The sequence below is a fragment of the Ranitomeya imitator genome, chromosome 1 (assembly GCF_032444005.1).
Source record: "Ranitomeya imitator isolate aRanImi1 chromosome 1, aRanImi1.pri, whole genome shotgun sequence".
Classification (NCBI taxonomy): Eukaryota; Metazoa; Chordata; class Amphibia; order Anura; family Dendrobatidae; genus Ranitomeya; species Ranitomeya imitator.
In genome coordinates, this window is record NC_091282.1 from 205,631,242 (window position 1) to 205,647,143 (window position 15,902).

General features: G+C 42.0%; 1 protein-coding gene across 3 annotated transcripts in view; it reads left to right on the top strand.

Moving 5' to 3' along the window:
• The window catches only part of SRFBP1 (serum response factor binding protein 1), a 139,610-nt gene extending 124,626 nt beyond the window's left edge, over window positions 1-14,984 (top strand). For all 3 annotated transcript variants that reach the window (XM_069753482.1, XM_069753497.1, XM_069753489.1), the window contains 4 exons: window positions 2,209-2,290; window positions 11,639-12,449; window positions 13,086-13,123; window positions 14,764-14,984. In XM_069753482.1, the coding sequence (XP_069609583.1) occupies window positions 2,209-2,290; window positions 11,639-12,449; window positions 13,086-13,123; window positions 14,764-14,942 (1,110 nt within the window). In that variant the 3' untranslated portion in view covers window positions 14,943-14,984. The remainder of the gene's footprint in view (window positions 1-2,208; window positions 2,291-11,638; window positions 12,450-13,085; window positions 13,124-14,763) is intronic.
• The last annotated feature ends 918 nt before the right edge of the window (window positions 14,985-15,902 follow it).

Sequence of the window (15,902 nt, forward strand, 5' to 3'; positions counted from 1 at the left end):
GTTTGGAGAAAATGCTATTTTCCAAGTCTTAGTGAATAGAAAACTATTTATCTAAACTGGTGGATTTCCAGGGAGTGACGTAATGACAGAGGCAATCAATGAATGCGTGTGGCGCTGCCCAAAGCTTTTTAAATGAATGTCTTTACATTTGTAACTCAACGCATATGTTCAATAACTTGGAGGGGTTCCCCAACTAAGATACATGTTTAAATCTATATTATTGTAAGGTAGGAATCCTACATCACAGACCAAATACCATGGTTAGATGACAGACTAAATGATATGACTGGACTGGGCCCAGGTACATCCAGGCCCAAAAGATCCAGCAATTGATGTACCAATAAGGCTACGTTCACATTAGCGTTATGCGGGGCTGCGTCGGGCGCAGCCGCGGCGACGCATGCGTCATGCGCCCCTATATTTAACATGGGGGCGCATGGACATGCGTTGTCTTGCGTTTTGTGACGCATGCGTCTTTTTTGGCGCAAGCGTCAGGGGGCAGAGGACGCAGCAAGTTGCATTTTTTTTGCGTCCAAAATCATGCCAAAAAAGGACGCATGCGTCACAAAATTATGCGTTTTGCATGCGTTCTTGTTTGCGTTGTGCGTTGCGTCGCCGACACAGCACCGCACAACGCAAATGTGAACGTAGCCTAATAGAGATTTCTTCTGCTGCAATCCATGTGAACACAATAGCAAGACAATTTGTAGCATTCCCCATTACATAGAACTTACATAGGGCTTTGCTCCTACTTTGCCCTTTTTAATTTGCTTTATTTAAAGGAATTGTCCACTACTAGGTAACCCCACCTTAATTCAGGGCCCTAATTAAAATAAAAGCAGTATATTCTCGCACCCCCCTCAGCAGCAATGTTCTGGTGATGTCCATGCCGCTGCGATGTGACCTTCTTGTAATGTCCGGGCTACAGACAATGGCTGCTCTATGACCACAGCTCCATCAATAATCCTTGAGAGCGTACAGTTAGCTCTGATGAAATAGTAAAGGCTGCAGATGACGAAGTGTTGACGTGTTGGTGATCCCGTACTGAGACTTGTCCAGACTAAGGCTGGGGTCACGCAACAGATTTCTCCACATCTGAGAATCCCATTATTCTGATAAGTTTGATCAGTTTGGCATCAGTTTTTCTTGGTTGTGGGGAAGAAAATTCCTCAATCCGTGAAAATTAGAGCGAATTCGGATTGCGTTCTAATATTTTTTTTTTTCATAGACCCATAGATTTACATTGCTATTTTTGATTCGCCACTTTAGATCTAAATTGGACATGTGAAAACCATGGATGGCACTCGTCCTAGACAATCAGTCGTGTGCATGAGGCCAAACAGGAGGAATAGCACAGCTTTGGGAATGTGTAGAATTGACACGTGCTTTATCTGAGCAACTGGAAAAAAAATGACAAACTTCTACTATTTTCAGCAGATGGGCTGCATTCTTTCTAGACAGATTACAGATGTATAGTGGATGACATTGCCTGAAAAATACCCTACCCTACAGCTTTGCACCTATGCTATATAACAAACAGCCTTTAAATTTGTAGAGTACCGTAGTTTTAGCTGATTTTGTTTGCTTTATTACCCATGATTTAAAGCGTCCTCCTCCATTCCTATCAGAAAGAATAGTAATATATGCTACACTATTTTTACTGCCACAGCTATCAACATAACGCTATAGGCTCCATTAGGTGCTGTTGGAATCCATTGTACAAGAGAAGACAGAGCCTGATCTAAACAAATGTAAAATATTCAATATAACCCTATGCCCCTATGCACATTAGCGTCAGCAAAACCAACTGTTTTTTTTTATTATTTACAGAATTGGGAGGCAATCGAATGTGCCTCTCATCTCTCCTTTACGGATTCATGCACATAAGCCGCTGCCAGATGATTCTGCTGGTTTGGCTTACTGCACGCTCTCCATAGAGTATATGTGAGTCATCTGTCTAACCGAGCATTCATATGTATGGGGGGAATTGGAAAAATTAGCTGGTGAGCAAATGACCATTATTTATGGTGAATGGCCAACTTAACCTCTTGAATCTCTTGATTTGTTGTGTAATGGTTCCTAATTGGCTTTTTCTCTTTTTTTATGCAGCTTTTAACTTTGCTAATTTGTTTTCTGAAGGATTAAATACTTGAGTACGGTACTTTTATTGCTTTTGTGTCTTCATTTTTCAATTTTTTTGATTGATAGGCAAACAGCACCATGGAAACGCGAGCAGTCACCAGGTTAGCCACACATCCCTTGATTAAGAAAAAGATATCTGCTATTAAAGGTAAGGCAGAGGGCCTGTAATTCTTACATGATTGTGTTAAGGGCCTTCAAATATTTAGTACATTTTACTGGGCTAAAAAAGGACACTTTCCAATGGGGCATTTCTGCTGAGGACGTCCTGTAATGTAAAAACGGAAATGCTCCAGCATTAGTGAGAGCCTGTCACCAGGACATTGAAGGGCAATCTTCAGGCAACATGTTATAGAGCAGGGGGAGCTGAGTAGATTGATATATAGTTTTGTGATAAAATATTCAGTACAATCTGTGTTTTAATCACTTAATGATTTGCTCTTTCTGCTGTTTTTGGTCCGGTGGGCAGTCCTACCAGTGACTGACATCTTTTTTATGTATAACTGCATACAGAGATGGCTGTCAATCATCTGCTGGTTTGCAAAGTGCTGTTGATTAATGATTGTATGACACCATGCGAGGCTCCAACCCATCACTCAACTCTTCACTATGAAGTGCACAGTTCCAGTGAGAGCAGTGTACGGACCAATAGAATTACAACTGAGCCTATATACCACTATGTGTACGCTAGTATGTGTATGCATGATCCTGCTCAAGGTATACACATCAAATTGGTATCTTCAGTGATCATTGGAGTCCTGAGGACTCCGATTCTCCGTACTCTCCAGCACTTTGTGGCCCTATTTAACATAACTAATTTGGGTAAAACTGAAGAATTTATAATGACAGTTATATTATTAACCAAACTTTCGTAATACGGATTAAAATAATGTTCTCTGATACTATCTACATTTTGCAAATAGTTTTTGTGTTCTGTGAGATATTAATTGAAATATTTTCAAAGGGGGTGCCCTAGTGCTGGTATCACAGTGTGTGTAAATGTGTATGTATGCATGTGTGTTCAGTGGGGGAAATAAGTATTTGATCCCTTGCTCATTTTGTAAGTTTGCCCACTGACAAAGACTTGAACAGTCTATAATTATAAGGGTAGGTTAATTTTGACATTGAGAAATAGAATATCAAAAATAAAATCCAGAAAATCACATTGTAAAAATTGCATAAATTTATTTGCATTTTGCAGTGAGAAATAAGTATGGTATTTTTCGGATTATAAGATGCACTTTTTTCCCCAACATTTGGGGGAGAAATGGGGTTGCGTCTTATAATGCCTTACCGGCCGCAGGCTGGGATGAGGGGGAGTTCAGAAGTGCAGTGCAGCGCGCCGCTGCTGGTGTCTGGTGTTGCGGGGGCTCTGCCAAAATCTTGTGAAAGCCCAGAGTCCCCACAGTGCATGGTTTTATATGCGGTGGACTGGACTCCGGGAAAATGGCTGCCAGCCGAGGGGCAGCACATGCACAGATGGAGATCTCGGCACCAAGATCTCGGGAGATGAGATGTCGGCGCTAAACACCCACAGCTGCACATGCCAACACCCCCTCATCCCAGCCTGCAGCTTGCAGCGACGCTACATTCTTGCCTCCTTCAGCGGCCACCCCGCTTCTCCGTAGCCACCACCCCCGGTAAGCAATAAGGTGCATGGATTCTAAGAATCACCACCATTTTATTAAAAAAAAAAGTTCATTTTCCTTTTCTCCTCAAAATTTGGGGTACGTCTTATAATCCGGGGCGTCTTATAATCCGCAAAATATGGTATTTGATCCCCTACCAACCATTAAGAGTCCTGGCTCCTACAGACCAGTTAGATGCTCCTAATCAACTCGTTACCTGCATTAAAGACAGCTGTGTTACATAGTCACCTTTATAAAAGGCTCCTGTCCACAGACTCAATCAGTCAGACTCTAACCTCTACAACATGGGAAAGGCCAAAGATCTTTCTAAGGATGTCAGGGACAAGATCATAGACCTGCACAAAGCTGGAATGGGCTACAAAACCATAAGTAAGACTCTGGGTGAGATGGAGACAACTGTTGGTATAATAGTAAGAAAATGGAAGAAATACAAAATGACTGTCAATCGACACCAATCTGGGGTGCCGTGCAAAATCTCACCTTGTGGGGTATCCTTGATAATGAGGAAAGTGAGAAATCAGCATAAAACTACATGGGGGGGAACTTGTTAATGATCTCAAGGCAACTGGGACCACAGTCACCAAGGAAACCATTGGTAACACATTACACAGTAAAGGTTTAAAATCCTGCAGTGCCTGCAAGGTCCCCCTGAACAGGAAGACACATGTGCAGGCTCGTCTGAAGTTTGCCAGTGAACACCTGGATTATTTTGTGAGTGATGGGGAGAAAGTGCTGTGGTCAAATGAGACAAAAATTGAAATGCTGCCTATGACCCAAAGAACACCATCCCCACTGTCAAGCATGGAGGTGGAAACATTGTTTTGGGAGTGTTTCTCCGCTAAGAGCACAGGACTGCTTCACCGTATCAATGGGAGAATGGATGGAGCCATGTACCGTACAATCCTGAGTGATAACCTCCTTCAATCTGCCAGGACATTAAAAATGGGTCGTGGCTGGGTCTTCCAGCAATACAATGACCCAAACATACAGCCAAAGCAACAAAGGACTGGCTCAAAAAGGTTAAGACATTTAAGGTCATAGAGTGGCCTCGCTAGTCTCTAGACCTTAATCCCATGAAAAACTTATGTAGGAATTTGAAGCTCTGAGTTGCCAAGCAAAATCTTAATGATTTAGAGATGATCTGCAAAGAGGAGTGGACCAAAATTCCTCCTGACATGTGCGCAAAGCTCATAATCAACTGCAAAAAAATGTCTGACTGCTGTGCTTGCTAACAAGGGTTTTGCCACCAAGTATTAAGTCTTATTTGCCAGAGGGATCAAATACTTTTTTTGCATTGAGAAATAATTTATACATTGTGATATTCTGGGTTTTATTTTTGATATTCTATCTCCCAATGTTAAAATTAACTTTCCCTTAAAAATATAGACTGCTCATGTCTTTGTCAGTGAGCAAACTTACAAAGTCAGCAAGGGATCAAAAACTTATTTCCCCACTGTATGTATGTGTGTGAGATATATATAGCTCAATCAGCTCAATCAGTCGGTAGAGAATTGGTCCTTCAAGATGGAGTCTATCAACACAACCACAAAAATACTGTTCCAGCACTGCTTCATGGTAGTGATAGACTTAAAATATGCGTATTACCATATCCCAATACATCGGGAGTATCGGAAGTACCTGAGGGTTGCGCTCTATGTCCAAGATCAAGTCAAACATTACCTATATACAGCCCTTCCATTCGGCCTGTCTACAGCTCCCTGGGTCTTCACTAAATCAATGGCCGAAGTAATGTCATACCTTCGATCCCGGGACATAGTGATTGTCCCATACTTGGACGACTTCCTTGTATTAGGGTGGTCGCAGACCCACTGCTCCCACCAAGTAAGAGAAGTGACGTCAACTCTAATAGAGTTGGAATGGATAATAAATACCCCCAAGTCAAGATTAGCTCCAGAAAAAGTGCAATCCTTCCTAGGGATAATACTGGACTCCGAGTGACAGCTCTGCCTCCTGCCAGAGAACAAGGTAGTCAAGACAAGGAACCTGGCTCGTATAGTAATACAACAGCCAGCAATGACACTGAGGAACGCAATGTACCTACTAGGCTCATTAACATCATGCATACCAGCTGTAAGGTGGGCACAGTTTCACCTAAGACAGCTGCAGTGGGAAGTTCTGTTAGCGCAGAAGTTATTAAAAGGACATTTAGAAGGAAAACTATATATTTCCTTGGGGGTAAGAGATTCCCTAAACTGGTGGACTTTGAATGAACATCTGAGATTGGGGGTCCGGTGGCAGAGATCAGTCGAGGACATTATCACAACTGACGCAAGTGGTATGGGTTGAGGAGCACTCCTGAGATCCCACTCAGTACAAGGTCCTTGCTAGAAAGGAATCCTGGTTCAAACGTGAAAGAACTATGGTAGAAAAGGCCTTGAGACACTTTCTCCCATTGCTTCAGGGCCGCCATACCCGAGTCATGATGGACAATCAAGCAGTGGTGGCTTATACCAACCACCAGGGGGGAACGAGGTCCCGGGGCCTCATGGAGGTATCAGATCTCCTATTCCAGGTAGCAGAACAACATCTGTCATCTCTCACGGCACTAAACATAAGGGGTGTCAAAAATATACAAGCAGACTTCCTGAGTCGCAGGGACTTGACAGTGGGAATGGTCCTTAAACCCTCAAATTTTCCAACAAATAGTACAAGCTTGGGGCAAACCAGAAGTAGACCTGTTTGCCACCTCACACAAGAAAAAAGTCAGGAAGTTCTGCTACCTAAATCCAAGGGTACATCCTTTTGCAGTAGATGCCCTACTAATACCCTGGAGGTTCTCTCTGGCCTACGCACCCCCCCCCCCCCACCCCATGGTAGTTATTCTGACAGTAGTCCAGAAGATCAGAGAGGATCAATCGAGAGTAATTCTCATAGCTCCGTTTTGACCGAGAAGGCCATGGTTCTCCCTTCTAAGGCAGATGTCAATAACAGATTCTGCCAGAGGCTCTGGACCTGCTTACCCAGGGGCCAGTGAGACACTCTCAAGTGAAGGGCTTCCATCTGGCAGCCTGGAATTTGAGAGGGCACTTAACCAGAGACCCCTTTGAGCCATTACAGGAGTTGTCACCAAAGTTACTCACTCTTAAAACAGTGTTACTGGTAGGCTTAACGTCGGCCCGTAGGGTGGGCGATTTACAGGCCCTGTCTATATGCACTCCATTTACTCAAGTTTTTGAAGACAGAATAATTCTAAGACCAGATCCGGCTTATCTCCCCAAGGTAGTCCTTAAGTTCCATAGGAGTCAGGAGATCACTTTACCATCATTCTGTAATAATCTTAGGAATTTTGGGGAACCAAAGTTCCATACGCTAGATGTGAGGAGGTCCATGCTACAATACATGTCCAGGACTAGTCAGTTGGAGAAAGATCAGACCCTATTTGTAGACTTTCAGGGTAGCAGAAAGGGGTACGGGGTAGCTAAAAGTACCATTGCCAGATGGATCAGGGAAGCCATTAGTTTATCCTACTCTGTGAGTGGCACTCTGGTTCCTGAAGGCATCAAGGCTCACTCCACCAGAGCCGTGGCTACCTCCTGGGCAGAAAAGGCTGAGGTATCAATTGATCAAATTTGTAAGGCCGCTACCTGGTCCTCACCCTCAACTTTTTTCAAACACTACCGGTTAGATCTATCTTCCTCTGCTGACCTAACCTTTGGTAGAAGGGTGCTGCAAGAGGTGGTCCCTCCCTAAGGTGTTTCATTCTACAAAAGTCTCTTAGGTGTGCTGTCATGGGGGAAGGGAAAACACCAAGGTTACTTACCGGTAGCAGTTTTTTCCGGAACCCATGACGGCACCCGTATATTCCGCCCCTTATCACCCCTTCGGTGTGCACTATAGTTTGGGTGTTTTTAGTTGATATAATGTGATGGTTTTGCCATGTTTACTAAACAGGGGGGCCTCTCATGCTCTGTAAACCAACTGAAGAGAGGGAGAGGTGCCGCCCTTTTATTTTCAGTAGGGTTCCTGTCCTGACTGGGTGGATCCTCTCTCAGGTGTGCTGTCATGGGTTTTGGAAAAACCGGGTACCGGTAAGTAACCTTGGTGTTTCTCCAGATTACCTCAGCAAATTACCTGTTAGAATGCCAAAGGTCTGCAATGCTGTAATTGCTGCAAAGGGAGCATTCTTTGACGAAAGCAAAGTTTGAAGGAGAAAATTATTATTTCAAATAAAAATCTTTTTTCGAACCTTGTCAATGTCTGGACTAGATTTTCAATTCATCTGGCAACTCATTTTACTAATAAAAGTATGAGTTTTCATGGAAAACACAAAATTGTCTGGGTGACCCTAAACTTTTGAACGGTAGTGTGTGTGTGTGTGTGTGTATATATATATAGAGAGAGAGAGAGACACACTTTACTTACTTTTTTTTTTTTTTTCTGATATGGGTGGTTTGTGCGCAGTGTCCCAGGAGGCAGGGTCCGACCCTGCAGAAATCTGACGGCTGCAGGAGTGGGGTGATGTTGTGGGCCCTGGGCTGGGAGGAGGGTGTGTTCGGTAGTGCGAGGCTGCGGTGGGTTCCTGGCTTTCAGAAAATTTTGGGAGTCCCCACACTTACCATCCTTTTCACTGTGGTAGACTTTGGGGAAATGGTTGCCGGAGGCGACTCATGTGCATAGTGAGTTTCTCTACTCCAGAGCATTCATTTGTGTTCTCAGTCTGCCCCAATATATGTTTGCAACAAAACACAAGCAATGGAGAAGAGTTCAGTCCCTTAACCTCCAAATATGTTATTGGTTCCTGGTACAGAAGGGTAGAGACTTTGGGGCCCACACTTATACCCTGTGGTTCCTGTATAATACTTATAGTAAAATTCTGCACATATTGCTGAGTAGTCTCATAATGTTCCTGCAGGAATCCTTTATAAATATAATTTATCATCTAGGTTTAGTGCAATAAATTAAAAAAGTACTTTTATTCTATATGCTTACATAGGTAAATTTATGACCCATGTGTCTAGGACTTTGCCAGAGCACAACTGTAGTTTTAAGCATTTCCTAAACAAATAATCATAAATGTCTCCTCTTGGCACATCCACAGCAGTTTCCCTTCTTCTACCTCCCCTTTGTATCATCTTCATATTTTTCTTTCCATTCCTTGTTTTGTTTTCTATTAGTCCCTGACGGTCATAACCTCGGCACAGTTTTCCAGGCACGTACTGCTGGCTCCACTTTGGAATTTTATTTTTTTTTGCTGTAAAATACATGCACAATGCTAATTCCCCATCTCTGAATATTAGTAATTTTTTTTTTATTATTTTTTCTTTTTTTTTTACATTTAACTACTATTGTTAATATAAATGCTGCTTAACCCCTTTTTTTCCTCCTCTTCTTCCAAAAATCAGTTTTTTATTTCTCCGTCCGCATAGCCAAATCAGGGCTTGTGTTTCGCACACAACTTTGTACTTTTGAATTACATTCATTTTATCATGCAATTCACTGGAATGTAGAAGAAAAAAAATTGCAAGTTCGTTGAAATTGCAAAAAAAAATTATTTTATATTTGGAAAGATAGTACTTTTACGAACACAATGATACCAAAAGTGTGGTTTTTTTTTAATAGTTTTAGTTTTAATAGGGCAAAAGGGTGATGAACTTTTTTTTTTCATATTTTTAAAAACATTTTTTTCTCACTATTGTATTTGTTAGTCCTTAGAGGTCTTGAAGCTGCAATCGTCCGATCGCTTATGCTATACATAGCTAAAATCACGATCTCCTATGAGCGCATGGGATGGGTTTCACAGGATCGTAATGACAGGCATGGGGGTCTTCAGCAGACCCACGGCTCTCATGGCAACCCATCAGCACCCTGTAAATACATCACAGAGTGCCGATGGGATTGTGGTATGACACACCTCCTTCCTGGTGCATGTTAAATGCCGCTGTCAGAGATTGACAGTGGGACTTCACATGTTAACAGCCATGGGCAGAGCTCCACTCCACATGCGGCTGCTGGAAGCGCATAATAGCTGATGAAATCAGCCGTCGTGCGTGGAACAATGCGGGCTAGGCCTGCGAACCTGTATCAAAGGCTAGGACACAACCTGTGGTATAAGTATGCATCAAAAGGAATAAGGGTAAGTGCACATGTCCACTATTTTTAGCAGAAAAATCTGTTGCAAATACTGGAGCATTGGCAACAAAAATGCTATGTAAATTCTGATTGTTTTTGAGGATTTTCCCCCTTTTATTGAAATGGGTGAAAAATACTGCCAAAACGCTGAACAAATTGACATGTTGCAGATATGAAACTGCTTCCAATCTGCCAAGAAAAAAAATGAACCAGCATGTGCATGAGATTTCAGAAATTTCATTCAATTTGTTGAGACAGTAAAAGATGCATTTATTTGTTGAAGCGAACCCAACATTTGAACATACCCGTAGAGATTTTTTTAATGCTTAAAACCTAAAAAATCTTTCATGTTTCTGTTTTATATTTCATTATGATCACTAGAATGGGTATTCGGTCTTTGCGACTTAACCCCTTAATGTCCGCCGATACACCTTTTAGCGGCGCTGAAAAATAAGGGTGTAGTTCCCACCCCCCAGCATCAGAAAATCTCTGGGCTCTCTACCACCAGTAATAGCTGAGAGCCCAGAGAACATGATTCGGGTCAGTTTTTACCATTCCCAGTGTTGCCATGACAGATGTGGATCTGCTGAAGACCCCTCATGCCTGTCATTACAATCCTCTGAAAGCCATCCCATGGCTCCTTTAGTAGGAAAAAAAAACCTAATTGTGCCTTACTCACTCTGCTCCGGTTCAGCCCTGAGTCTTTTCCGGGTCAGTTGTTATCTGCATGGCGACATTACATCGACAGCACAATACTTGGGCTCGGCAGCTCTGCTGATGTTGACTGAGCCACCTGATCTGTGGTTGCCTGCTGCGCTATCAAGGTGTTCGCATTGCAGGTAACACCCCATGGAAGGAGTACTGTATAGTCCATTTTTTTAATCTACTAAAAGAGCTATTAGGAGAACTTTCCAGAAAAGAGATGATCCTTTTTTAATTTTTTTTTAATTTATTTTAATTGGTCTGTTATTTTCTCTGAATTTATAATGCTGAAGCTCTTTTTTGATACTTCCCTGCACACCTAAACTATTTGTCACCTTTTGCTTGGTTTTTCAATGTATAATATTTTCCACATACAGGCGCATTGTGGCAGATTTAACATTGTAGATTGTTTTGTATAAATATGTTACATATTTTCAGTTTGCCATTCACTCAAAAATGTGCTTGACTTAGCAGGCAGGGAATTTGCTTTAAGTGTGACAGCATGTACCAAATTTAATAAAATTGTAAGTACAGAAAACTGGCATGAAGCAAGCCAACCAATTGGTGGTGCAAAACTAGACAAAAGCTTTGCCAAATTTGCAATCCACCATGAGCCACTGTAAATTGGTGCATTAAGGGGTTTTCTGAGTACAGATATTAAAGCATTTTAATTTATGTGCTGTTAAGATTCTGTTCTGCCCCGGAGTGGTCATACGTGGAGTTGTGACCCCAAGCTTCTTCTTGCTAAAGGCTGTTCAAAGCACAGAGTACAGAGACTTTTGGTCTGTGCTTTGTGCGGCTCAGCCAGCAGCTCTGCAGTGTGCTCTGAAGGGTGATGTCAAAAAGGGCAAGGCTGGTTTCACAGGGAGAGGACACGGACATTGTAGGCTCCACAGAGAACAAGTCATGTTATAAGCAGGTGACTTTAGTCAGAGAGGATGGAGCTTGGGCCTTCTAGGTCAATACACTGCCTGCTTCCATTACTGAATCACCAATGAACTGTAAACTGTTTGCCTTACCATAACTCTAATCATGACCCCTTAAATCCTTTATTATAGATGCCATTAAGGCATTTAAAGAGGCAAGAATGACGAATACTGAACAAGGGACACCACCCAAACAGCCGCCTTTACCCTCCAAACCTGCAAAAAGTGTAAAGCAAGAAGCACAGAAAAAGCCAAAGCCAGAAGCAGATAAAAGGCCAAAGCAAGAAGCACAGAAAAAGCCAAAGCCAGGCAAAGCAAAACGGAAAGTGAAAATGCAGAAAACAAAACTGGAAAATAATGTTCAAGACAATCCTGTAGTAGAAACAGTCGATAACGAGAAAGATCTTGTAACCAGTGACCCCAGTAACGAAGTGCCCTGTTCTCCAGTCACACCACAAGCAGAGGCTTTACAAGCTATTATAGTAGCGCCTGACAAAAAGAACATGTTGCAAAGTAGTTCAGGAAAAGATGCAGTGCCAACTAGTCCTGAAAAGAGAATTAAACAAAGGAGCCCTGTTAAAAAAGTGGCACCTACAAATGATTCTGATTCTAGTGATATTGAAGACTCCGACCAGGAGGATAAGGAATACTTTGATGACAGTACAGAAGAAAGGTTTATAAAGCAGCCTCTTGGATTTGAGGAGAGTGCTAGTGACAGCGAGGATGACTTTTTTATTGGTAAAGTAAGAAGAACAAAAAAGAAAAAAACAAGCAAAAGCAACGACAAGGTTAAGACAGACAAACTCCCACTGGCAATCGCGAAACCTCCACTTAGTGGACCAGAAGAACAGAAAGCGAGTGTGGGCCCCAAGAATGTGAAGCTGGAGTCAGTCTTTTGCACATCATTAGCTCAAACTAAACCAAAGGCATCGTATATGAAAAGGTAAGATGCAAAATTAAGGGTTAAAAACCATAAATGTGAAAATTGGACAGTGCGTAATGATTCCCAGACCACCCATGCAACAGTTCTGCACAAGACGCAGAAGCTCCACATTCCACATCATCACCACAGCACACTAGTACGTCATTGTGTAGCTCTATACACTGATTTCTTTACCAGGTCCATACAGAACCGAAAAAATGATTATGGGATTTTATAGAATACGCCCCTGCTAGTTTCATACTTTATATTTTATTTAGCTTGCTTTTGGTATTTCTTCGTTTGAAAAATCAGTTTGACTAAATCGTATTTTTTTCCAGACTCACTGTGAAACTATTATGTTGGTGTAGGTTTTTTTTTTTACTTGGGAATACTTATTTATCATTACTTGATGGCAATAGGAGACAAGTAACTATTCAGAAATGGCCATTTGTCCCAAAATATTCGACATTGTCAAATAATCAAAAAAAGTGATGTGCTGTCAGTAGGAATGTGTTTACTTTCTCCTTTTCTCTTTTTTTTCTCTCCATCTCTCTTCTGTTTAATCATTTCTTTGCTTCTTTACCATAGTCGTCAGTTACCCTCATATTAATGTGGTATGTATATTGGCAACTACTGACATGAAGCTTTTCTTTACAGAGAGTCTAAAATGCCACCAACCAGAAACAAGAAACCAGGTATGTGAGTTATACGAATTTCATGTGATAGACGAGAACCAATATTTGGCCCATCATTTTCCAACTTTAGATATTTTTAACAGAATAATAAATGCAATATGCATATATCCTCTTCACATAGATCAGTGTCTCTAGTGCCACCAATTGAAAGTTAACAATTCTATAAGTCTAGATTGACCCTATTAAGAGGCTTTGACACGTGAATTAGGATATAAAGTCAAAGCAGAATCTTCACGGACAGTGAAATGCCTTAATTTACAAACAGAACTTTTATTGAAGGTGTGCTCCCTGTGATCATATAATAACAAGTGACTCTGAATTTGGAAAAGGGGCTGACTAAAGGTTCCGTCACACATATCGATATCGTTAACGATATCGTTGCTTTTTGTGACGTAGCAACGATATCGTTAACTAAATCGTTATGTGTGACAGCGACCAACGATCAGGCCCCTGCTGGGAGATCGTTGGTCACTGGGGAAAGTCCAGCACTTTATTTTGTCGCTGGATCTCCCGCTGACATCGCTGAATCGGCGTGTGTGACACCGATTCAGCGATGTCTTCACTGGTGACCAGGGTAAACATCGGGTTACTAAGCGCAGGGCCGCGCTTAGTAACCCGATGTTTACCCTGGTTACCGTTGTAAATGTAAAAAAACAAACACTACATACTTACATTCCCGGTGTCTGGTCAGGTCCCTCACCTTCAGCTTCCCGCACTGACTGTGAGCGCCGGTCAGCTGTAAAGCAGAGCACAGCGGTGACGTCACCGCTGTACTTTACGGCCGGCGCTCAGTCAGTGCTGGAAGCTGAAGGCGGGGGACGTGACCAGACACCGGGAATGTAAGTATGTAGTGTTTGTTTTTTTTACATTTACAACGGTAACCAGGGTAAACGGGTTACTAAGCGCGGCCCTGCGCTTAGTAACCCGATGTTTACCCTGGTTACCCGGGGACTTCAGGATCGTTGGTCACTGGAGAGCTGTCTGTGTGACAGCTCTCCAGCGACCAAACAGCGACGCTGCAGCGATCGACATCGTTGTCAGTATCGCTGCAGCGTCGCTTAGTGTGACGGTACCTTAATATAACCTTCTGAGAAATGGTGCCCCTTATCTATTACAGGTCTTTCCCAGCTACAATGACTTAACCCTTTTAGTTTCATAGCTGTACAGGCAGATCAAGAATGGCAAATGGTTGTAAATAAGGCAGCCAAGAAGGGTGAACTATGGTTCTCTGCATGTTATGTCCTCAAAGCACTATAAATCTGCAGTTACAGGCTGAATCAGCAGGTTATTGGCATTACAAAGCTGTACGGACACTTTTTACTAAAATCGGGAGAAAATGAACTTTATTCTTTTCTTTAGCCGCCGGCTTTTAGTCGGACGTGTTGCAGGGAGCGCTCGCAGCACTGTGTACTGAGCGGTGACTGTATCACTTAAAGCTGGCGGCTCCCGGGAGGAATAAAGTTATTTTTCTCCTGACAGCTGCACATTCAGTAAGGCATCAGGATAGCTCAGGACAGCATTATAATACTAATAACGTGATTAGCCCTGTATGTGCAGGTTAATGGAATTTGGGGACGTAACAGGTTCCCTTTAATGTTGTTTATACTATTGCATATTAAAAAATAATTCTCTCTTTTTAGTTTTTCCTCAGGCGAACACTTTGTCACGAAAACCGCAGCCTGTCAAAGCCTCAAATGTTAAACAGCAGTGCAAATTGGAAAATGAGACTCTACACCCGTCATGGGAAGCAAGCAGAAAACGGAAAGAGCAGTCTCAGATCGCAGTATTTCAAGGCAAAAAGATAGTATTCGATGACTAGGTTTAATTATATTATAATAATTATAATAAAAATTTGTACACATTTCTGTTTTTATTGTGAATTGATGAATGGGATATTTTGTAGATAATTGGAAATTATGATTTTTTTTCATTGAATGTTTGAACCTTTTTCTACTTGTACACAGAATGGAGTCTATATAGCAGCATACAGTAGTGATTCTGCAGTGATCTCCATTGCATTTGATTTGTATGGAATCCAACAGAAAAAGATAACTATATTAAAATTAAAGGCGCAAAGTATAGTAATGCATCTTTTATCATTGCTCTATTGCAGCACCTAACATCACAATGCAACAATATGTCTCTGTTCATCACAATTTTATCTCCTTTTAAAGTGAACCTACTAGTTTAAATATACTGTCCAACTTTGAGCAGATTGATTTATAGATGTGTGGAAAAAGATCAAGTATAACTTGACATTATACAGAAATAACTGTCAGTTGCGGGTTAGGTCCTACCACTGGACTCCTAAAGCCCAAGGTAGTGTAGATTACATCCAAGTGCTCCAGCTTCATCTCACACTAAGAAATTTAAATTATGAGCCCCTATGCGGACAGTGATGATGAAGTCTGTAAAGCACTGTGGAAATTAATGCTGCTATATAAGGCCGGGTTCACATTAGCATTTCAGTCCGCAGCGTGGTGCTGCACACTTCTTTCCTTAAGCTCCACCTATTCAGCATGCGTCCTGCGAACCTATTTTTAACATTGGGTACACAGGGACATAAGTTGTATGCGGATACGTCCGTGTGCGCCGTTTTGAAGTGCCCTCCAAACGCACCATGTTGCATTTTCTTGCATACCGCGGGCACGTCAAATCGATCCACACGGACGAATCCACATACAACGCATGTCCCTGCATACCCAATGTTAAAGATAGGTATGCAGGATGCATGTAGAAGTAGGTGGAGCTTAAGGAAAGAAGTCCACAGCACCGCTCT